General features: G+C 50.0%; 1 protein-coding gene across 5 annotated transcripts in view; it reads left to right on the top strand.

Moving 5' to 3' along the window:
• LOC119181680 (uncharacterized) overlaps window positions 1-25,065 on the top strand; it is a 107,825-nt gene that overhangs the window by 55,781 nt on the left and 26,979 nt on the right. For 4 of the 5 annotated variants that reach the window (XM_075875693.1, XM_075875692.1, XM_075875690.1 and 1 more), the window contains exon 16: window positions 16,294-16,355. The exons of the other annotated variant lie outside the window; for it this stretch is intronic. In XM_075875693.1, coding sequence (XP_075731808.1) covers window positions 16,294-16,355 — 62 coding nt within the window. The remainder of the gene's footprint in view (window positions 1-16,293; window positions 16,356-25,065) is intronic. 5 annotated transcript variants of the gene reach the window in all.

Below are 25,065 nucleotides of genomic sequence, written 5' to 3'. Positions count from 1 at the left end.
TTCTTGCTGAAGCCGTCCAAATTGAAAGCACGATTTGGCAACGGACACAGATGTACGAGCGAGAAGTGAACTTTGCCTCTGCTACGGACTACATGGGCGGTCTTGGGAACCACGTCGACTTCTTCCGAGAGCTCATACGCTCTGTAATCCGCGAAGAACTGCAGAAGTTTTCAGTACCCAGCACCTTTACCAGCTGTCACGCGCTAGGAGCATGAAGAAACGTACAAGGAGACGCGACTGTGAAAATCTGAGACACAAAGAAGGACGTCTCCGCTGGCACGGGTTGCACACACACACACACACACACACACACACACACACACACACACACACACACACATATATATATATATATATATATATATATATATATATATATATATATATATATATATATATATATATATATATATATATATATATATATATATATATATATATATATAATGGTTGCAGATCTGCCTTGTCTAACCCCTACCGCATACACTAGGAGCTCCCGAAAGCAGATTCTTAGAACTAGATGCTTTCGGGAGCTTCTAGTGTATGCGGTAATGGTTAGACAAGGCAGATCTGCAAGCATTAATTATATATATATACATATATATATATATATATATATATATATATATATATATTGTAAAGGGGGTTTATTGAAGGACTGAGCAAGCGGGTGGTAGCTCTAAAGGAACGCAGGCGGACCCAGATGACGGTGCTTGATCGCCGATCTCGTGCCTTTTTCTTGTGCTGATGATAGCTGACCCGATGGTATCAACGTCTTTCATATTCACTACAATATATATGCATATGTGTGTGTAGGATAGACAGACCGCAGACACCCTAAAGGTGAAAAGGAGAAAGGGAGAGAGATGGAAGGAAACAAAGAGTGAAAGGGGGCGCCTGGCGAAATCCACCTTATATTCTCCGTTTGTCTCTTTTCTTTTTTTCTTTTTTCCTTCTTTATTTATTTTGTTTTTTCTCTCTCCTCTTTTGATTTAGGATTGTAATAAGCCGAGCACCAACAAACTGTACCCTCAATCCTGATGAAGGCCAGACTCTAGGCCGAAAGTTCGAAATAAACCACGTTGTGACCGCTCACGGAGGATCTACTTGACTATATATATATATATATATATATATATATATATATATATATATATATTGTCAACTACTGTTAGACGCCACGCCAGGGTGAGGCAACCGTTTAATGGGCCTAACAGCAGCAAGACAGCAGCGGGTGGTTTCAGCTGCAGCAGCATGAGCCTCCGCCACAACAAACGTCTTCTTCGTCGTTTTTATACGGATCCCGTATTTCTCACTACATTGACTCCCCGACGCGAAAGGAGCCATCCTGGCGACCTATGGCACAGACAGGACTGGTGGGTCGTAGTGAAGTTTTAGACGGTCGACGTGTACAAGTTTCGCGTCCGCGGCGCCGTTGTTCTTTAGGCGGCTGAATAGCTTCAACCATGTAGTTCACAGGTGATGTCGGGCGCAGGATCCGGCACGCACCGTCATAGTTGGGTATGAACTTTGAGCAAAGGCCTGGGGCGGACGATGGCACGCGGAGCCACACGATTGTTCCAGGCGCGTATGACGATGGGAATGAGCGTTGGTCATGGGAGTGCTTCTGGCGAGCTTAATCTTGCGTAGTGAGCGAACGTGCGAGCTGTCGACATTCTTCGGCATATGTGACGGCTTCGGCCAAAGTTGTCGATTCTGAAGGGTCTGGGTGGTACAGAAGAATAGTGTCCAAGAACGATGAAGGTTCCCGACCATAAAGAAAGAAGAACGGGAAGAATCCAGTTGTCGATCGAATTGCGCTGTTGTAAGCATAAGTAACAAATGGCAGTATGCGGTCCCAGTTCGTATGGTCATCAGAAACATACATGGAGAGCATGTCAACCAGTGTGTGACTAAATCGCTCGGTCATCCAGTTGCTTTGGCGGAGATATGCGGTGGTTGTTCGATGCACGATGTCGCTTTCGCGTAGAAGGGCTTTTGAAGCTTCCGACAAGAAGGAAAGCCTGCGGTCACTGAGAAGTTCACGGGGTGCACCACGCTGAAGCACGAGGTTGGGCCGAATGAACAAGCCGACTTCACGCTTAGTGGCCTCGGGAAGCGCTGAAGTTTCGGCCTAGCGCGTAATGTGGTCCACGGCTACGATGACCCAGCGATTTCCATTTGTTGTGTATGGTAGGGGACCGTACAAGTCGATTCCGACTCGGCTGAAAGACCGAAAAGGACAAGGCAGTGGCTGGAGTGGCCCTGTGGCATTGCGAGGAGAGCTCTTCCGGCGTTGGCACAGGAAACATGAACGGCCGTACTGCCTAAAAAAGCGGTACATTCCGCGCCAGTAATATCGAATTTCTAGGCGAGCATACGTCTTCACTACACCTGCGTAGGCGCATTGCGGATCCGCGTGGAAGGAGGCACAGACGTCAGAACGTAGGTAACGAGGGATTACCAGCAACCATTTCAGATAGGTAGTTTCGCCGGTACAGAAGACCGTCACGGATCGTGTAGTTCGTCGAAGTAAACGGTTGTTGGTACGTGGAGACGTCTGAGACAGGTACTCTAAAAAAGACGCTATTCATGGATCCTGGCGTTGCTCAGCGGACATGTCAGCATGTTCAAGTGAAGAACATTCGCAGCTGCAAACAGACGCTGTAACGTGATCGTGGGGAAGTGGCGAGCGAGAAAGAGCGTCGGCGTTGGAATGATTGTGACCTGACCAATAAATTACACGAATGTCGTAATCTTGGAGACGTAGTGCCCAGCGGGCTAGGAGACCAGATGGGTCATGAAATGACGACAACCAACACAATGCGTGGTGTTCAGTCACGACGTCAAATGGGTGGCCATATACGTAATATAGAAATTTTGAGATTGCCCAAACAATGACAAGGCATTCTTTCTCGGTGACTGAATATTTTTTTCCACTATAGTGAGGGTGCGACTAGCATAGGATACAACACACTCATCGAAGCCAGATTTACGCTGAGCAAGAATTGCGTCGAGGCCAACTCCACTGGCGTCCGTATGGATTTCAGTTTGAGGGTCTGCATCAAAGTGGCGTAGGATAGGTGGTGATGTCAGAAGATGGCGTAAAGAGGCGAATGCTTCAATGCATGCTGGAGACCACGCCGAGATATCTTGGTTGTCGAAAAGTAGCTGCGTGAGGAGTGTGATTATGGTGGCGAAATCGCGCACAAAAAGGTGACAATATGAGCAGAGGCTGATGAAGCTGCGGAGTTCCTTTAGTGTAGCTGGCCTAGGAAAGTCGATGACCACGCGAAGCTTGGCTGGATCAGGACGGACACCATGCTTGCTAACAACATGCCGTAAGATGGTAAACTGGCGGGCGGCGCAGTGGCATTTCTTCAAATTCAGCTGCAGCCCAGCGTCCGAAAGACAAGTCAGGACGCTTGCGAGGTGGCTGAGGTGGCAGTCGAAGTCCTTCGAGAAAACGACGACGTCATCCAAATAGCACAAGCATGTGTTCCATTTAACGCCTCTAAAGATGTTTTCTATGTGACGCTTGAAGGTGGCAGGCGCATTACAGAGGCGGAATGGCATGACGTTAAACTCGTACAATCCGGCAGGCGTTTCAAACGCAGTGTTGGAGTAGTCGGCTTCATTCGTAGGCACCTGCCAGTAGCTGGATCGAAGGTCTAAAGAAGAAAAGAACTCTGCTCCTTCCAGGCAGTCGAGGGCGTCATCGATTCTGGACAGCGGATAAACATCTTTTCTCGTGATATTATTCAGACGCCTGTAATCAATGCAAAATCTTATGCTGCCATCTTTTTTTTTCACCAGTACAACCAGAGAGGCCCAAGGGTTGTTTGAAGGTTGTAATGCGCCACTTCGAAGCATATCGTTTACATGATCATCAATTTCATGGCGTTCAACGTGAGAAATTCCATATGGGTGCTGGCGCAAAGGTGCATGGCTATCGGTGTCGATTTCGGGAATGATGGCAGACGTTCGAACCAAAGAAGGTTGGCTATGGTCAAATGACATCCTGAAGTGACCGAGTAGAGCCAAGAGTTGGGTGCACTGAGCAGCGGGAAGTTGAAGGTCAATCGAAGGGAAAAAAACCTCCGGAGACGAAGTGGGAGCGGTATCAGAGGTAATGGTGTTTAAGCGAGATGATGGCAAGACATCAGGTAGGTGACTGGATGAAACAGAATCATTTTCCTCAATGTGACCGAGGGCTGGGTAAGGAAGCTAGTTTGTTATATAAATGGAGTCATGTGAGTTTTCTACGGTGACAACTGGAAACGGGAGAAGGAAGCTTTTGCGAGAGCCGAAGACGTCGGAGGGCATAAAGAGGGCGGTGACAGAGGGTGCGTCGTCGCAGAAGAGTGGCACAAGAACACAGTATAGAGGAGGGATGTGAATGTCCGCGGCCACGGTGACGCGGGAAGATAGCGGCTTGAAAAAATTTTCAGACGTCGGCGCTTCACACAGGGGCAGTTCACACATCATCGACAACTCGTATCCGGCATGCACACAGTGAACGATGGCATGATGAGCGCAGAGGAATCCCAGCCTAAGATGATATCCTGTGAACATGGAGAAAACACAACAAATTCAACTACATAAAAAATATTTTGGATGACCAGTCGAGCTGTGATGGCCGCAGAAGGTTGGATGTGATGAACAGTGGCCGTGTGGAGAAAGACATCGGAAAGTGGCAGCGTAAGCTTCTTCAACTTGCGGCACAGTTCACCACTTAGCACAGACACGGCAGCACCAGTATCAACGTACGCTTTCGCAGGTTCATCAATATGCACAGTTATTTCATTATCAGGTAAAAATTGACGCCTTGAAGGTTTCAATATGTGCGCAGCTCTTGCCTTAGGAACTGCCATGGTCAGTTTTTCGTTTGGCCAGGGGGTTTTTTAGGAAACATCAGAGAAATAGAGCAGCGACGTGGTGAGGGCGACCGATCCCTGTCGAAGCCGCGGCGACGTGGCGGCGACTGATCGGACATGGGAGGGAACGAAGGCGAGTGTTGTGGCTCTGGACAATAGGTGTCGTAAGTCGCCTCACCAGCAGTTGGGTTCTAATACCGACGATGGCAGTTGCGTGCTACATGACCGGGAAGATGACAGGAATAATAAAATGGCCTGTTGTCCGGTGTGGGCCAAGGGTTAGTTGATGGTGGTGAGGGGCGGTGAACAGGAGGTGGGTGGGAACGACTTGGTGGACTTGCTGCGTAGCGGGGATGGGGCTGTCTAGCAAGATCCGTGACGGTTTGTAGCGACGGCTGCAATCGTCTGGCGGCCTCAGCGTAAGTGAGAGGGGCGGAGATAGGCGAAGGATGGTATGTGGGAGACAGCGAGTCAGAAACTTGCTCTTCCATTGCCTTGCGGAGTGTTGGGGTCAGCGTGCGCGCACTGGTTGGGACGTACGGCACAAAAGACAATTCGCGTGACACTTTTTCTTGGAGGAACTGCTTGATTTACCGCATTAACGTAATTTGGCCGGAGGAAACAGCGCCAATGGTTAACGCACATGTAGAGATCGTGTCGAGGTTTGGACGTCAAGTAGAAATGCGCTCTCTCCACAGCTCGTTGAAACTCTGACAGTGCTGAATAAGCTGGGCGATGGTTCAGGTTTTTTGCAACGAGCATGTAAAAGGCGTCGTCCTCGATACCTTTCATGATGTGCCATATTTTGTCAGTGTCAGACATGTCGGAATCAATACGACGACATAGGTCCAGAACATCTTCAACATACGAGGTAAAGGACTCCCAGAGCGCTGTGCGCGGCAGCGCAAATGCTGTTCGGCGCGGACCTTGCGAACAGCGGGTCGGCCCAAGACTTCTGCAAAGCGCGTCTTGAAGGTTGACCAAGAGGGTATTTCCGCTTTGCGGTTGTTAAACTACAGTACTGCCACACCCGCCAGATACATATTAAGGTAAGCGAGCTTGTCTGTGTCGTCCCACTTATTGTGGGCGGTTGCCGCTTCATACAGGGGCAGCCAGTCTTCGGCATCTTGTTCGTTGGTCGCGTTGAAAATCACTGGATCTCGCGGTCGTGGCATTCCGGAACAGGTGACAGATGGGATTATCACTGCAGGTGGCTGGGTCATGTCATCGATTGGCGAGGCGGGGGGTTAAGGCAGAGCCCGGGCCACAAATGTAAGAATACTGTTAGACGCCACGCAGGGGTTAAGCAACCGTTAAAGGGCCGAACAGAAGCGAGGCAGCAGCAGTTGCAACAGCACGAGCCTCCGCCACACCAAGCGTCTTCTTCGTCGTTTCTATAGCAGAGTCCGTATTTTTCAGTACAATATATATATATATATATATATATATATATATATATATATATATATATATATATATATATATATATATATATATATATATTGTGGCAAAGCCTTCGAACAGTGGGTCGTCCTCTCCAGTGCCTTCTAGTGGATCACCCTTTTCATAAGAAGAAGAGCAGCTCGTGCAGATAGTCGGTCCCCGCATTGACTGTCGCTGTCGTGGATTATCAACGAGTGTCCGCCAATAAACGTCTTAACAATTTGGTGGAGAGTGCTGAGAGTGCTGTGCCCTTCAAACATCTTGGGTTCGCATTCGATGCCCTTGGAGCTTCGATCCCGTACCGTGCCTTCTACCATGCACCAGGACGCCGCTCAGCAAACGCTCCCTTCTACGCCGGCGCCATGTCCCGGTGTCCCCCGCATCCGCGACCCTCCTGTCTTCAACGGCGTGAATGGCACCGACGTCGAGGACTGGCTCGCCATGTACGAACGCGTGAGCGTCCCCAATCATTGGGACGAGGCAGCTAAACTCGGTAACCCGTTTTTCTACCTCACGGGTGTGGCCGGAATGTGGTACAACAACCACGCATCTGATTTCCCGACTTGGTCCGCTTTTAATACCACTGTCGTCGACGTGTTCGGCCGTCCTGCCGTTCGTAAACTCCAAGCCGAACAGTGTTTACGTGAACGAGCACATCAGACCAGCGAGTCCTTCACAAGTTACATCGAGGACATCCTTGACTTGTGCAAGAAAGTCGACCTAAACATGTCAGAGGATGACAAAATCACGAATGTTCTAAAAGGCATCGCCGACGATGCCTTCACCATGCTCATGGCCAAGAACTCACACTGTGGCAGAAGTCATTACATTATGCCAACGTTACGACGAGCTTCGGTGGCAGCGCTTAATGACCCGTTGACCGCCACTACGTGATGCTGGTCTCTCGGCTTTGTCAGCGATTCCTGACCACACAACCTTGCTCGCCGAATCAAGTTATTCGTGCGTGAGGAAGTTGCCCGCCAGGTCTCTTTACTGGCTTTTGCTCCGCCGCAACATGCTCCGCAGCCATCAAGTACACTCCTACCTCCGCTCCGCCGAGCCATTCAGGAGGAAATCGCGGAGGTCGTTCCTGAATACCACCAGCCGCCTTCTGTATCTGTTCCACTCAGCTACGCCCAAGTTGCAGCCAGGCCACCCCCACCAATTTCTGTGGCTTGCCCTCTAAGTTACACCGAAACCACCGCGAGGCCCCAGGCCTTTGAAGAAACTGTGTCGCCTACATACGCCGACGTCACCCACGTGCCCCGAGTGCCACCCACCATGCACTCATATCAGCAGCCGGCTCGCCCATCGCGTTCTACGACATGGATGGGACCCGCAAACAGATGGCGCACTGCTGACAATCGCCCCATCTGCTTTGCCTGTGGTCACGTCAGCCACGTAGCACGCTATTGCAATCGTGTGCAGCAACCGCAGGTCGCCTCTAACTTTCCAAGCCAATCAAGTCGCTCTTATGACCAACCGCCGCCTATGTCACCGTCGTCCCGCCCCGCTCCGTCTACCCGCCGTTCACCATCTCCGCGACGTCGCTCACTGTCGCCGATGCGGCCACGTCCACTTGAGGACGACCAGGAAAACTAGTCATCGCAGTCCACGAGGCAAGGGCTGCGACGCTGTCGAACTGCGGAAGCCCTCAGGAAAGCCCATCGAACGTGATAGACGTGCTTATGGATGGCGTTCGTGCATCTGCCCTTGTAGATACTAGAGCCGCCGTATCAGTCATGGACGCAAAACTTAGCCTATTACTGCGCAAAGTGACCACGCCACTCTCCGGGCTCTCCCTCCGTACAGCCAGCGCCCAAAGCATTCACCCTACGGCGATGTGCACAGCCCGCCTTAAGATTCAGGACGTGATGTATGCGGTCGAATTGATCACATTCCTTCATGCTCCCACGACGTCATCCTAGGATGAGATTTTCTCTCCCGCCATGGCGCCGTCATTCATTGCGCACCAGCTGAAATAGAACTCACACAATTCTCTTCTTTGACGCCGGCCGACAGTCCATCTGCTGCAAGCAAGCTATTCGTCAGAGATGACACCCAAGTGCCTGCAAATTCGTGCGCGACAGTGTCGGTCTACTGCGCAAGCCTTTCTGACACCGCTGCACTCCTCTCGCCATCGCATCGTGTTTTCCTCAGGAAAGGCTTGCTGGTTCCTTTCGCGACCGTGCAACTCACTCACGGCAGCACCACTATTTTTGTAGTGAACTCATCCCCGTACAGCGTTACGTTGGTGCGAGGAGAATGTCTCGGCAGCGTGGAACCCATCGAAGACGAACAAGTTATGGATCAACCCTATGACATGCACTGCTCAAGTTCCAGTACGCTTAGTGCTGTTTCGACATCTGCTTCATCATCCAATGATGAATTCGGTCCCTCCATTCCCGACAACCTTACGCCAGGCCAGCGTTCCCAGCTTCTGGGCCTGTTGGAAGAATTCCGGTCTTCTTTTGATGTAGCCCAACCTTCTCTCGGCCACACATCCACCGTTACGCATCGCATCGACACAAGCACACAGCCACCACTGCGGCAACGTTCATATCGCGTATCTCCCACAGAACGCCATGTAATCAACGAGCATGTCGACGACATGCTTCGCCGTGATGTTATTCGACCCTCTAGCAGCCCCTGGGCGTCTTCTGTCGTTCTCGTCACGAAGAAGGACGGCTCTGTGCGGTTCTGTGTGGACTACCAACGCCTCAACAAGATCACTCGTAAGGACGTGTACCCACTACCACAGGTAGATGACGCGATTGACAGCCTGCAAGGAGCATAATTCTTTTCATCCCTCGATTTGCGCTCAGGGTACTGGCAAGTACCTATGGCTGAGGACGCTCGACCTAAGACTGCTTTTGTCACCCCCGACGGCTTGTACGAATTCAACGTCATGCCGCGTGGGCTGTGCAATGCGCCCGCCACCTTTGAGCGCATGATGGATACTGTTCTGCATGACCTGAAATGGCACACGTGCCTGTGCTACCTCGATGACGTCGTCGTTTTCGCTCCGGTCTTGTCTTCTCGACGCATCTTCAACACCTACGGCATGTTTTAACGCGTCTGATCGACGCCAGTCTGCAACTGAACCTAAAGAAGTGCCGATTTGCAGCTCGGCAGCTGACAATACTCGGCTACGTCGTGTCCAAGGACGGAATTCTCCCTGATCCAGCTAAGCTTCGGGCCGTGGCCGAGTTTCCCAAGCCGACATCCGTCAAGGAACTGCGCAGTTTCGTAGGGCTGTGTTCGTACTTTCGGCGCTTCATTCGAAACTTCGCGACTATGATATCGCCGCAGACTAAGCTCCTCGGAAGTAACGGGCCTCCCCATTCGTGGTCATCACAGTCCGACGACGCTTTCACAACGCTCCGTCGTTTGTTGACGTCACCTTCCATACTCCGCCACTACGACCCTACGGCCCCTACAGAGGTACACACGGATGCCAGTGGTGTCGGCCTTGGCACTGTCCTTGCGCAGTGCAAACCAGGGTTCCCGGAATATGTCGTGGCGTATGCAAGCCGTACGCTTACTAAGGCCGAGACTAATTACACCGTCACGGAGAAGGAATGTTTGGCAATCGTCTGGGCCCTTACAAAGTTCCGACCTTATTTGTATGGTCGTCCATTTGATGTCGTCACCGACCATCACGCACTATGCTGGTTGTCGTCATTGAAAGATCCCTCAGGCCGTCTCGCCCGGTGGGCACTCCGCCTGCAAGACTACGACATCCACGTGCTGTACCGCAATGAAAGGCAACATGCTGACGCCGACGCCCTGTCACACTCTCCCTTGCCTGACGACAATGCCCACAACTCAGCGTCTCACCTTGCCATTTCTTCCATTAGCATTCATACCATTGCTACTGAATAGCGCAAGGATCAACGGATCTAACGGATAGACTTGCTGGCTGATCCATCCACTCCATTCACTCGCGCGTTGCGTCGTCAAGCCAACCATTTCGCCGTTCGCGACGACCTCCTCCACAGGCGCAATTACAACGGTGACAGCCGACAGTGGCTACTAGTCATACCTCGCAGTATGCGCTCTGACATATGCGAGTTCTTTCATTCCGATCCGCAATGTGCGCACTCCGGGGTATCGAAGACTATCCACCGCATTCGCCAACGATACTTTTGGCGCGGCATGTACCACTACGTGCAGAAATTCGTTCGTTCCTGCATAGATTGTCAGCGCCGAAAAGCTTCAACGCACCTGTCACCGGTAGGTCTGCAACCTCTACCTTGCCCTGCCAGGCCCTTTGGGCGCGTTCGCATCGATTTGTATAGGCCACTTCCACTGACGTCAACTGGTAACCGCTGGGCCATTGTCGCTGTGGACCACCTCACGCGATACGCCGAAACGGCCGCTCACCCCGCGGCTACAGCGAGCGATGTGGCCTCCTTTCTGCTCCACAGATTCATTTTGCGACATGGTCCACCCCAGGAACTGCTCAGTGACCGAGACCGCGTCTTCCTGTCTGAAGTCGTTGAAGCCATTCTTAAAGAGTGCAACGCTGTTCACCGCAAAACTGCTGCTTACCACCCGCAGACGAATGGCCTCACCGAACGCTTCAACCGTACACTCGGCGACATGCTCTCCAAGTACGTCGCCGCCGATCACACAAATTGGGATTCCATTCTACCCTTCGTCACCTACGCATATAATACCGCCCCTCAGAGCAGCACTGGCTTTTCACCTTTCTTTTTATTATATGGAAGGAACCCGTCGCACACCATCGACACGATACTTCCGTACAAGCCAGATCCGTCTGAGTGGGCGCCTATTTCTGCTACAACCAAGCTTGCTGAAGAGTGTCGAGAGCTTGCAAAGACCTTTACTGCGCACAATCAAGAGCGGCAAAAAAGCATTCGCGCTGACGCCAGCACTACTGCGCCCACGTTCCTCCCTGGAGCACTTGTCTGGCTCTCGATCCCTACCACTGCAACTGGCCTATCTTCAAAACTATTGACCAAATACGAAGGCCCCTACCGTGTCGTCAAATGCACTTCCCCTGTAAACTACTTGATTGAACCAATCGAACCATCTTCGCACATGCGCCGTAGAGGACGCGACATTGTTAACGTGGAGCGCCTCAAGGCCTACCATGACCCGCTCATTATAACCACCTCTTAGGTCGCCAGGCGGCTCCCTTTTCGTACCCGGGGTAGTTGTGGCAAAGCCGTCGAACAGTGGGTCGTCCTCTCCAGTGCCTTCTAGTGGGTCGCCCTTTTCATAAGAGCAGCTCGTGCAGAGAGTCGGTCCCCGCATTGACTGTCGCTTTCGTGGATTATCAACGAGTGTCCGCCAATAAACGTCTTAACAATATATATATATATATATATATATATATATATATATATATATATATATAATGTAGCGAAGTCTCCGAACGCTGAAATGGGTCGAACTCTTGAGTACCTTCTAGTGGGGCTACCCAACACGGACGCCGCTCGCGCTGAGAGCCCGTGCTTGGCTGTGACTGTCGCCATTTTATATTCTCGCTCGTTGCCGGTTAGTAAACGCCTTAACAATTTGGTAGAGAGTGCTGCGATCTCTGTATATGCCTTTGGAGCTACGATCACGTACCCTGCCATCTACTATGTACCACGACGCTTCTCAGCAAACGCCTCCTCCAATGCCACCCCCTTGTCCCGGTGTCCCCAGAATGCGCGATCCACCCATCTTCACTGGCGCTGATGGCACTGACGTGGAGGACTGGCTCGCCATTTACGAGCGCGTGAGCGTCCCCAACAAATGGGACGAGGACGGCAAGCTGACCTACTTGGTGTTTTACCTTGCCGGTGTCGCCAGTTTGTGGTATAACAACCACGCGTCCGATTTTGCCACCTGGTCCGATTTCAAGACCGCAATCATCAACGTCTTCGGCCACCCTGCTGTTCGCAAGCTGCAAGCCGAGCAGCGCTTGCGTGAACGGGCTCAGGAGGCTGGTGAGTCATTCACCAGCTATATTGAAGACGTCCTGGACCTATCCAACAAATCTGATCCCACGATGTCCGAGTCTGACAAGATCCGGAACATCATGAAAGGCATTGACGATGATGCCTTCACGATGCTGCTCGCCAAAAACCCCGGCACAGTGGCTGAGGTCATCACACTGTGCCAGAGCTACGAGGAGCTCCGCCGGCAGCGTTCGATGACCCGACGCTCCCCACCACGAGCTGCAACGCTTGCTGGCTTGGAGGCCAGTTGTGACCAAGTGGCGTTGATGGCAGACCTAAAGTCCTTCATCCGTGAGGAAATCGCGCGTCAGTTCTCGCTCCTGCCCTTTGCCCACCAACCGACTGTTCAACAATCGCCTACTACTCTTCTCCCTCCCATCCGTCGAGCGATTGAACAGGAAATAGCGGAGGTAATGCCTGCTTACCACCCCCCACAGCCTCCGGCTCCTGCGCCCCTGAGTTACGCGCAAGTGGTCGCCAGGCCGCCCCAAGTCGTTCCAGCAACCGGCCCCTCCATCGCTGACAACCTTACGGCCGTACAGCGTTCCCAACTTCTGGACCTGTTGCAAGAATATCGTTCTTCTTTCGATGTCGGGCGAAGTTCTCTCGGTCGCACGTCCGTTGTTACGCATCGCATCGACACTGGTGCCCATCCACCTTTACGGCAACGTCCATATCGCGTGTCGCATGCTGAACGTCGAGTAATTAATGATCAGGTTGACGATATGCTCCGACGCGATGTTATTCGGCCCTCGGACAGTCCATGGGCGTCTCCTGTTGTTCTTGTTGCGAAGAAAGACGGTTCTGTGCGGTTCTGTGTGGACTACAGACGGCTCAATAAGATCACTCGCAAGGATGTTTATCCACTGCCACGCATCGATGACGCGATTGACAGCCTTCATGGAGCCGATTTTTTTTCTTCTCTCGATCTGCGCTCGGGGTACTGGCAAGTACCCATGGCTGACGACGCTCGACCAAAGACCGCCTTCGTCACGCCAGACGGCTTGTACGAGTTCAACGTCATGCCGTTTGGTCTATGTAATGCACCTGCGACCTTTGAGCGCATCATGGACACCGTTCTGCGCAACTTGAAATGGTACACGTGCTTGTGTTACCTCGACGATGTCATTGTCTTTGCTCCGGATTTCTGCACGCATCTCCAACGTCTGAAAGAAGTTTTCACACGTGTGAGCAATGCCGGCTTGCAACTAAATCTGAAAAAGTGCCGCTTTGCAGCACGGCAACTCACCATACTGGGGTACGTCGTGTCTAAAGACGGCATTCTTCCTGATCCTGCCAAGCTTCAGGCCGTGGCCGAATTCCCCAAACCTGCATCTGTCAAAGAACTGCGTAGTTTCGTGGGCCTGTGCTCATACTTCCGACGCTTCATACGAAATTTTGCCACGATAATATCGCCGCTGACGAAGCTCCTTGGAAGTAACGGGCCCTTCAATTCATGGTCATCCGAGTGCGACGACGCGTTCGCGAAGCTCCTCCATTTGTTGACGTCGCCTCCCATTCTACGCCACTACGACCCTACAGCCCCAATGGAGGTGCACACGGACGCCAGCGGTGTAGGTCTTGGCGCTGTCCTGGCGCAGCGAAAACCCGGATTCCCTGAATATGTCGTAGCATATGCAAGCCGTACGCTCAGGAGAGCCGAAAAAAACTACACAGTCACGGAGAAAGAGTGCCTAGCGATCGTCTGGGCTCTTACAAAGTTTCGACCTTATTTGTATGGTCGCCCATTCGATGTCGTCACCGACCATCATGCACTATGCTGGCTTTCATCATTGAAGGATCCCTCAGGCCGTCTCGCCCGTTGGGCTCTTCGCTTACAAGACTACGACATCCGCGTGCTGTACCGCAACGGACGCCAGCATGCTGACGCCGACGCCCTCTCGCGCTCCCCTCTGCCTGAAGGGGATGTGCTCTGCTCAGTATCCTCGGCGGCTGTTTCTGCCATTGATGTTGACATCATCGCTACCAAACAGCGAAAGGATAATTGGATCGGCCCGCTCATCGACATGCTCTCTGATTCATCCACAACGCCATCCACGCGTGCCTTGCGTCGTCAAGCTCGCCATTTCACCATCCGTGACGGCCTTCTACACCGACGCAATTACGACGCCGACGGCCGGCAGTGGTTACTCGTGATACCCCGCAGTCTGCGGTCAGAAATATGTGAATCCTTCCATTCTGATCCGCAATGCGCGCACTCTGGGGTATTCAAGACCTACCATCGCATTCGACAACGCTACTTCTGGCGCGGGATGTACCGCTATGTGCAGCAGTTCGTTCGCTCTTGCCTCACTTGCCAACGCCGTAAACCGTCAGCCCACATGTCGCACGCCGGTCTGCAACCGTTACCTTGCCCTGACCGTCCCTTTGGGCGCGTAGGTATTGATTTGTATGGACCACTTCCTCTGACGTCGGCTGGTAACCGCTGGGCCATCGTTGCCGTTGATCATTTAACGCGATACGCCGAAACCACCGCTCTCCCTGCGGCTACTGCGGGCGATGTTGCGTCCTTCCTGCTGCATCAATTTATACTGCACCACGGACCACCCCAAGAGCTTCTCAGCGATCGAGGCCGTGTCTTCTTGTCGGAAGTCGTCGAAGCCATTCTGACGGAGTGCCATTCTGTCCCCCGCAAAACTACTGCTTACCACCCACAGACGAATGGCCTCACCGAACGCTTTAACCGCACCCTCGGTGACATGCTTTCTATGTACGTCGCTGCCAACCAAACTAATTGGGATAATATACTGCCGTTCATCACCTACGCCTACAACACCGCCCCTCGGAGCACGACTGGTTTTTCACCTTTCTACTTGCTGTACGGAAGACACCCGTCGCACACCATGGACACGATACTCCCGTACACGCCGGATCCAACTGAGTGTACACCGATTTCCGAGACAGCCAGGCTTGCTGAAGAGTGTCGCGAGCTTTCCAAGACTTTTACGACGCAAGAGCAAGAGCGGCAGAAGAGTATTCGTGATGGCTCTACCACTTCTGAGCCCACGTTTCTTCCTGGTGCGCTTGTATGGCTCTCGATCCCGACCTCTGCAGCTGGCCTCTCTTCCAAGCTACGTCCCAAATACGAAGGCCCCTACCGTGTCATCGAGCGCACCTCACCCGTCAACTATCTGATCGAACCCGTTGAACAATCTTCGGACATGCGCCGCCGTGGGCGAGACATCGTCAACGTGGAGCGCCTGAAGGCTTACTATGACCCACTCATAGTAACAAGCTCTTAGGTCGCCAGGCGGCTCCCTCTTCGACCCCGGGGTAATTGTAGCGAAGCCTCTGAACGCTGAAATGGGTCGAACTCTTGAGTACCTTCTAGTGGGGCTACCCAACAAGGACGCCGCTCGCGCTGAGAGCCCGTGCTTGGCTGTGACTGTCGCCATTTTATATTCTCGCTCGTTGCCGGCTAGTAAACGCCTTAACAATATATATATATATATATATATATATAATATATATATATATATATATATATATATATATATATATATATATATATATAATATTGTGTGTGTGTGTGTGTGTGTGTATGCGCACGGTCACGGCTCAAGCTGAGATGAAGCGTTCTGGCCTTCTCCTTTGTGCGAAAGGCGTACGAAGGGTGCAAGAGGGGAAGGTGGCTGCGTGGCTCCGGCAAAAAAAACGCACTCTTTGAACAACTTATCGTGATTTTGTGGGATGGCTCTTTAAAATAGGTCATCTTACAGCTGATGCCTTAGTACGCGTAGTGTTGACTGAAAGTTTGCGTTGAAGCAGTACATACAGTGTGAAGGTCGCTTCGCTCGCTGCACCAGCCGCGTACTTTTTGCCACCGTTCTACTCTGTTACGGTTAGCGAGTGGCACCTATTCCTACGCTTAACAAACCAATAGGCTATCGTACTCAATGTTTAGCACCTGCGGCAATGTTCATTTTTTGTCTCTGCTGCAAGCATGCAGTCTGTAAAGTTCGCTTCTTTGCCTGCAGGACTCCATCTGCCCCAGTGGCTGCCCTCTCGAGCCCTTCTGAAGACACATCTCGCTCTAATGGTACGTGCAAAGTGGTTTTTATCACATATAGATATTATTGGTGGCGCGACAAATCGTGAAATTTGTATACCGTCTCTCACGCAACACCAAGCGTTAAGTGAAACACTGCATTGCCTCCCAACAGAAAGCAACGATGTATTTTAGTCCAGGTTGTCTGGGGCATGTATTCGAAACAGAGTTTGCGTACTGGTGTCAATATATCTACCATCAGTGAACGCAAGTTAAAGATATATGAATGCCTATCAGTATGTAACTACCCTGCCTTTGGGAGGTAACAATAAAGAAATCTCTAGCAATGCACTTGTCAATCCCTGCCGTATCGTCGCAACTGCGACACTTAACGAACATTACAGTCCTTAAAATAACACGTGGTGCTGACAACATGATCGCAAAAATGCTTTTCGCTGGAGCTGTGGTCATGGTGGTTATTTCAGTAGTGATGAGGCTTATTTTCTCCGTGAAGTCAGGGCACGTTGGAAAACACTACATAATCGAACTTTCCGGATTCCTACAGTACATCACATTTTAAGAAGATATCGTGCATTTGGGACGTAGTACAACGGATAATAATAATAATAATAATAAAAATAATAATAATAATAATAATAATAATAATAATAATAATAATAATAATAATAATAATAATGATAATGATAATGATAATGATAATAATAATAATAATAATAATAATGATAAAAATAATAAAATTAATAATAATAATAATAATAATAATAATAATAATAATGTTTCGTCTACGAGAGGGGTTAATTGAGAGCCGACGTAACGGTGGACTGGACGGTATACAGCAGTGAACGCGCACCAGCAAGCTTTTGCCCCCAACCGAACGTCCTCTTCTGCCACCACCCTGTTCTCCGCTACACATACCTAAATTACATATTTGGTAACATTTCCCTCCACACAGACGAAGCCCACTGGGCGAATCAAACAGTCTGTCGAGGAATAAAGCGCTTCAAACGTGCAACATGGGCAAGTTCAGTTTATGCACACTGCCGGCCGTTTCAATGGAGACGCGCTATGCGGTAAACTAAATCACTGATACGTTCTAGAACTAGGTAAGGCCCCGCATAGTGCGCTAGTAGTTTCTCGCTCAAACCGCGTTTTCTATTAGGTGTTCACATAAACACTAGGTCGCCGCGATTGTACGTCACGTGTCGGCGTCGGTGGTCAAAATGTGCCTTCGAGCGGTCTTGCGAAGCAAGAGTGCGCAAATAAGCAAGGCGTCTAGCTTCTTCTGCCCGACAGATGATGTCGTATATGCACGTATTGTGGTGCTCCAAACACGGGAAGATAATATTCAGGGTATGACGATGTGGTCGAGCATATAGAAGAAAGAAAGGACTGTAGCCGGTAGTTTCATACTGTGCGGTGTTGAATGCATATGTAATGAAAGGTAGAATACTGTCCCAGTCCTTGTGATCTGATGCGACATACATAGACAGCATGTTCTAGAGAGTCCTGTTCGTTCGTTCAGTTTGACCTTTCGTTTGGGGATGATATGAAGTGCCGAAACCTTGAGGCACAGACACGAAGCATCTCTTCCACTACGACTGCTGTGAATTGTCAGCCACGGTCACTGATTACAATATTGGGAGATATATGTCGAAGAATTACAAAACGTAGCATGAAGAGAGACGCATCGGCTGCAGTTGCCGATGGTATGGCAGCTGTCTCGCAGTACCATGTTAAATGGTCGGTGCACACGACTATCCAGTGATTTCCATCAGAAGACTGGGAAAAAGACCCAAGGAGGTCAATCCCGACTTGCTCGAATGGAGTTCTAGGGGCGACACCAGATGTAATCGCCCTGGAGGGGCACTTGTTGGGCGCTTTTGAAGTTGACACTCTTTACAGCTTGACACGTATTGTTCCGTCGTCTGGCACATTTTGGGCCAGTAGAATCTTTCTTGGAGACGGCAAAGAGTTTTCGCTGTGCCTATATGACCGGATGTTGGGTCATCATGCATATCCTGTAAGACATAAACGCGAATACTCTTCGGAACCACCAGAAGAAATCGTGAGCCGGTGCTGGTGTAGTTCGTTTTTTAAACTAGCCCGTCTCGGATGCAGAAGTGTGTACGCGATGATTTTGGTTTGGTAGCAAGAAGTCGCTGTATGGTGCTGTCCCTTTGATGCTCATCCTTAAAGGTCTTGGCATTGGGAAATGGTTGGTCCAGTGATGCGATGTAGGTGTCGAAGTTGTCCGCGTCACATTCCGTCGTTGGAAGCGGTAGTCACGAAAGACAATCTGCGTCAGTGTGACGTCGGCCGCTTTTATAGGAAACCGTGAAGTCATATTCTTGTTGACGAAGTACCCAGCGCGCCAGCCGGCCAGATGGGTCACGCAGATTGACCAACCAGCAGAGAGAATGATGGTCTGTCACGACGGTAAAGGGGCGTCCGTACAGGTAGGACCGGAAGCGCTGCACTGCGAAGACTGCTGCAAGACATTCTTGCTCTGTGACTGTGTAGTTACGCTCGTACTTGCTGAGCGAGCGACTTGCATACGCTACGACGTGTTCTTGGTTATTCAAGCGTTGAACCAGGACAGCACCTACACCAACGCCGCTGGCGTCTGTGTGAAGCTCAGTGGAAGCCAGAGGATTGAAGTGCCGAAGAATCGGATGAGACGTCAAAAGAAACTCCGAAAAAGCACTCACATTCAGGGGTCCAGTCAAACTGCGCACATTTCTGAAGCAGAAACGTGAGCGGGTGTGCGATATTGGCAAAGCCAGGAATGAATCGGCGAAAATTTGAACAAAGCCCCAAAACGCTGCGCAGTTCATTCACCGAGTGAGGTTGCTTAAATGCTTCCATTGCGGCCCTCTTGGCGGGATCCGGTAGTATGCCTTCTTTGTCTACTAAGTGTCCAAGGACGAGTGTTTGGTGCTCTCCGAAGCGACATTTCTTTGAATTGAGCGCCAAGCGAGCTTTGCTTAGGCAGTCCAACACGAGGTCAAGGCATGTGTTGTGCTCACAAAAGGTGCGCCCAAAGATTACAGCGTTGTCCAAGTAATACAACCACACTTCCCACTTCAACCCACGCAGAATGTTGTCCATAAAGCGCTCAAAATTTGCAGGTGCGTTGCAGAGTCCAAACGGCATCACAATAAATTCAAATAGTCCATCTGTTGTAACAAATGCTGTTTTTTTTCCTTGTCTTCCTCGTGCATTGGAATCTGTCAGTAGCCTGACTTTAAATCCACAGACGAAAAGTAAGAGGCCGATGATAGACAGTCGATAGCATCATCAATCCGCGGGAGTGGGTATACGTCTTTTTTAGTGAATGCGTTGAGACGGCGGTAGTCAACAAAAATCGCCATGTCCCATCCTTCCTTTTCACTAGAATTACTGGAGCGGCCCACGGACTACATGATTCTTGAATTACATTTTTCTCGGGCGTATCGCAAACCTGTTCATTGATCACTGCGCGTTCCGAAGGCCATACACGATATGGTTTCTGTCGGAGAGGTCTGTGAGTTGTCGTGTCGATTCGGTGCTTTGTGCGAGAAGCAGGGAATGACGATAAATCGTGCTGAGCGACATCAAAAATACCGGCATGTGTGTGCAGAATACTCGCCAGTTCACTACGTTCCTTGGGGCTAAGTGACTTGTCGATCATAACCATAACAGTGGTGTCCCTGGCGTGCAGATTATCGCAACGGGTCTTATCCGGGCAATTGCTGCTTTTTGCAAGGATGGCAAGCAAGAATACTTGGTGTTCACGAATCTGTGCAAGTTTAAGACCCTCTGACAGCACTGTTGGTTCGTCAGAGCAGTTAATCACCCATAAACCAATATGCCCTTGCGCAACCGATAGCGTGCAGTAGGGTATTAAAACTGTCTTCTTTATGCAACTGAGATGCACGGGCTCCACAGTTGCGTCAAATGTTTTCTCGCTTGCAGGTGAACAGACAACGGACACATTTCGCAGACGATGGCGGCACACTTGTGTCCACGGACACGCAAAGAGCACTTCTCTGACAGGGCGAGTTTTCTATAAACGCAACTGGTATATCGGAATCTACCGTAATTTGTCCTGTGCGACAATCGACATTGGCACCACATAGCTTCAAGAAATCGAGTCCCAGAATAACGTCATGCGTAGTATGAGGGAGAGCAGCAAACTCTGCAACAAAGTTCTGGCACGCCAAATTAACATTCACAGTGCAGACACCAACAGGTTTTATAACCTCTCCGCTCGCCCCGCCGCGGTGGTCTAGTGGCTAAGGTACTCGGCTGCTGACCCGCAGGTCGCGGGTTCGATTCCCGGCTGCGGCGGCTGCATTTCCGATGGAGGCGGAAATGTTGTAGGCCCGTGTACTCAGATTTGGGTGCACGTTAAAGAACCCCAGGTGGTCAAAATTTCCGGAGTCCTCCACTACGGCGTCTCTCATAATCAAATGGTGGTTTTGGGACGTTAAACCACACAAATCAATCAATCAATCAACACCTCTCCGCTCACTCCACGAAACCTATCAGGATGGTCCCAACAAAACATAACTTTTCGTCCAAGGAGGCGGGTGAAAACTAAACTCATCACTGACATAGTTGCACCTGTGTCCACCAACGCCATTGTTGGTACACCATCGATAAGCACTTGAACCTTATTTCGAAACATGGAAGCTAACGGAGGTACACCTGTTGAAATCGAAGACTGTCCGGCGACCTCCCCTCCAACGGCCGCGCCGGCTAGTTTTCTGTAGGAGGCGTGGAGTGGCGGCGCCGAGGAGATGGTGATCGGTTGGCGCGAGGGGCAGGCGGCGGTGTCACACTGCGGTCAGAGGCTGGAGATTGGTTTCGTAGCGGTCCTGATATTTCGTAAGACGCGCTTCCCGAGAATGGCGGTGCTCGGGTAACGCCGGAACGGTTATATCTCGATGATCGCTCGTACCCTGGCGGCTGCCGGTAGTTGCAATACCTGGCAATGTGGCCTTCGAAGCCACAGTTGTAGCAGACTGGTAGAGGACGCCCGCCGAACCAATTCTGAGACCGCTCAGCTGTGGAGGGTCGGTGACGAGCTTGCTGAGCGGGGGCTGCCCACCTCTGTGTGGCGGGGCCGTGACGAAGGCGTTGGCCATATGGCTGGTCGGCCCTCGGATTCGTCACGACATGGCCACGGAGTTTCAGTTTCGCTGACGTCTGTCAGACATACCGATGGTGGCAAAGGAGCTAATGGCGCCGCCGTGTAGTAGGGTGGATTGGTAGGTGGGTGAGGAATGGTTTCGTCAACCCCACCACCTTGTCACCGCAGCTCTTCACGCACCATTGCCCGAATAGTAGCGGCAAGGTCGGTGGGCGGGCTCACGTCGACGCTGGCGAGCGTTGTCAGATTTGCCAGCCTGCCAAATTTCGGGGCAATGCGACGAGTCTTCAGTTTTTCAAACGTGCGGCAGTGATGTTGGATGTTGGAGACAGAGGTGAGGTCATCCCTGCCTATCAGAAAATTGTAAACGTCTTCCACTATGCATTTCAAGTGGTGTCCGACCCTGTCTTCTTCAGACATCTGCGGGTTTATAATCTTGCAAAGCTTAAGAACGTCCTCTATATAAGCAGTGCACGTCTCTCTAGGAGTCTGAGCTCTTCCAGCCAGAGTCCACTCCACGCTTTTCTTCTTTGAGTCGAAGTCACCAAAACACTTCTTCAGTTCTTGAGAAAAAAAGAGCCCATGTTGTCATGGACTCTTCGTGGTTTTCATACCACATTAGGGCAGTGTCCGTGAGAAACAGTGCTACGTTATCCAGCTTATCGATAGAGTTCCAGTGGTTGTACCGGCTCACCCTTTTGTAGTGCGTTGGTCACGCGTCCACATCTTCTCCTGCAATTCCCGCGAACGGGCGGGGTTTCATGTAGTGATGCCTAGGTGTAGCCAGCGTAGACCTGCGCGAAGTCGAGGCAGTTGATTTCCGACCTTCGCTCTCGGCCATGACGGTTGTTGTCGGTGGCAGACCGGCTAGACAACGGCTACGGCGAACTCTGAACAGCTGTGGCTCTGTTGTACGTCGACACGCCGTACCTAGCACCTCCACTACACTGTTACGGCTACGAGAAGGGTTTATTCAGAGCCGACGTAACGGCCGACTCGACGGTATACAGCAGTTAACGCGCACCAGCGAGCTTTTGCCCCAACCGAACGTCCTCTTCTTCTGCCACCACCCTGTTCCCCGCTACACAGGTGCACATACCTAAATTACATCTGTGGTAACAATATCATTAACCGATTAATAAATTGTTTATCGTGCCCAGGAGTCTCCGTGGAGGCGCATGCAAAGAGAAAACAATAAAAATAAACAATACAATAGTGACAGTGTTCCGAAAAACAAATCTAGTGAAAAGAGCGAGTACGCGCAGACAAAAGAGATACGAGCGAAATGAGAAGATTAAAAAGACAAGACAGAATTCTTCGAGCGGGCGTGAAATATATATATATATATATATATATATATATATATATATATATATATATATATATATATATATATATATATATATATATATATATTGGAGGAGCGTTTGTCGCCGGATCCGGGAATAATAGGAGAATAAAAGGAGTTTGACTCACAAGTGAAAAGATTTTTTACTTGACGTTTCGACCGTGGGCCCGGCCTTCGTCAGAATGAAACAAAACACAGCAATGGTAACCACTTATATGCCAGTTGGTCACATGGATTGTAGATAGGTACAATCAATACACGTGGAAAAAATGCGTTCAAAATGTATCAACATACTGTTCGTCAGTAACATACTCGCGTAACAAGAAGATTCAACAGCAATTGACAGCTCATGTGGTGACGAAAAAAACACCGATAACAGAAGATTAACACGTGAAAAACAGCACCTACACTGTTACGGACAATTTTCAAGGATATAATAATAAAAGGTGATCAATGCGCATGACATATTACTGGCGCAAGAACGTTAAGGTGCCGGGATTTTCGTTGAGACCAAAAGCAATGGTACTGAATTTGTGGATGAGATATGATTCCCGGACTTCTCTGTCACGATGGGAGCTAAAGCCTGACTCTAGAATTGTAGCTTTTATCTTGCTGAAGGAATGACCTGGAAGCGCAACGTGTTTCGATAACGGTAAGTTAGGAAGGGAAATCGCGTGTGCTTTATGATTATTAAAACGTAGACGAAAGCTGGTCTCGGTTTGTCCAATGTATTGCATACCACATACAGAGCACTCCAGAAGATAGATTACGTTCGATGTGTAACAGCAAAAGTTACCCTTTATTTTAAGACTGAAACCGGAGGCGGTACTCTGAGCTGAAAGTGATGTTGTCATATGTGCACAAATTTTGCAGCGTGATTTATTGCATGGATGGCAACCCGAATATTGCGGTTTAGTAACTTTAGAGGATGTGACTAAGTCGTGTAAATTTTTAGAGCGTCTGTAGATTACTTTAGGTGGAATCGGGAAGATTGTTCGGAGACGTTGGCTTTGCAAGAGGATATTATGATGCTTTTGAAGAATACAGTTTACTCTGGGAGCCGAAGCTGAATGAGTGAGGACCAGGTTGGTTAGGCGTGAGGTGGCAGTCTTTTTCGGTGCCTTTAATAAGGTCTTGCGTTCGACGAGGTCAGCCTTTTTGAAAGCGTCTTCTACGAGACGGACAGGATAATTCTGTTTAACTAAAGATTCCCTCAGGGAAGTGCAGTTCTGGTGATAATCAGACTCATGTGTACAAACGCGTTTGAAACGGAGTGCCTGACTGTATGGAATGCTGGTCTTCCAGTGCTTTAAATGACTACTGTGAAAATGAAGATATTGGTGCCTGTCTGTGGGCTTCTTGAAAAGCGTGGTGCTTAGTCTGCCGTTCCGCAAAAAAACAGTAATGTCAAGAAAATCTGCGCGCTTGTCCGAGAATGAATGGGAGAATGATATGGAACTGTGAACATTGTTGAACGCTGTTATAAATGAAAGTAATGCATGCTCCCCGTGTTCCCAAATCAGGAAGATGTCGTCAATGTACCTTTTATAAAAAAGTGGCGTTAATGTTTGACTACTCAAGAATTCTTTCTCCAGCACACCCATGAAGATATTAGCGTAATTGGGGCCAATTTTAGTCCCCATGGAAGTCCCGTTCACTTGTACGAAATGGTCATCGTTGAATTCAAAGTTATTGTATTGAAGAATTAATTTCAATAATGTTGCTAATGTTGCGCCATCTATAGAATGGTCGGAGGCCGAACGCTCGTATTCCTGACGAACAGCTTCGATTCCGTCCTTGTGTGGAATGTTTGTATATAGGGAACAAACATCCAGAGTAACCAAGAGGGATCCTTCAGGAATAATTAAATCGGCAATGTCGCTCAAGAATTGGCCTGAGTCTTTGATGTAGGACGGGTAAGTTTGCGGAATATGGCTAATGAGGGTGTCAACAAAACTGGAAATCTTCTCAGTTACGGAACCAATAGCCGAAACTATTGGTCTGCCGGGGTTGCCTGTCTTATGAATTTTGGGTAGTAGATAAAACCTTCCTGCTGAAGGACTTAGCGGGAGCAAGAAAGATAGGTCCTTGACTGTTAACTTTTTATCTGCCACGAGTTGTTCTAATTCTTTTTTGATGACACATTTAAAATCGTTAGTGGGGTCCATTTCCAAGCGTCTGTAGAAGGTGTCATTTCGTAACTGTCTGTAAGCCTCTGAAATATAGTCAACTCGATTCATAAGAACAATGGCGCCTCC

Source organism: Rhipicephalus microplus, chromosome 10 (assembly GCF_043290135.1).
Source record: "Rhipicephalus microplus isolate Deutch F79 chromosome 10, USDA_Rmic, whole genome shotgun sequence".
Classification (NCBI taxonomy): domain Eukaryota; kingdom Metazoa; phylum Arthropoda; class Arachnida; order Ixodida; family Ixodidae; genus Rhipicephalus; species Rhipicephalus microplus.
The sequence above is the reverse complement of the archived record's forward strand: the minus strand, read 5'-3'. Positions and strand labels throughout refer to the sequence as shown.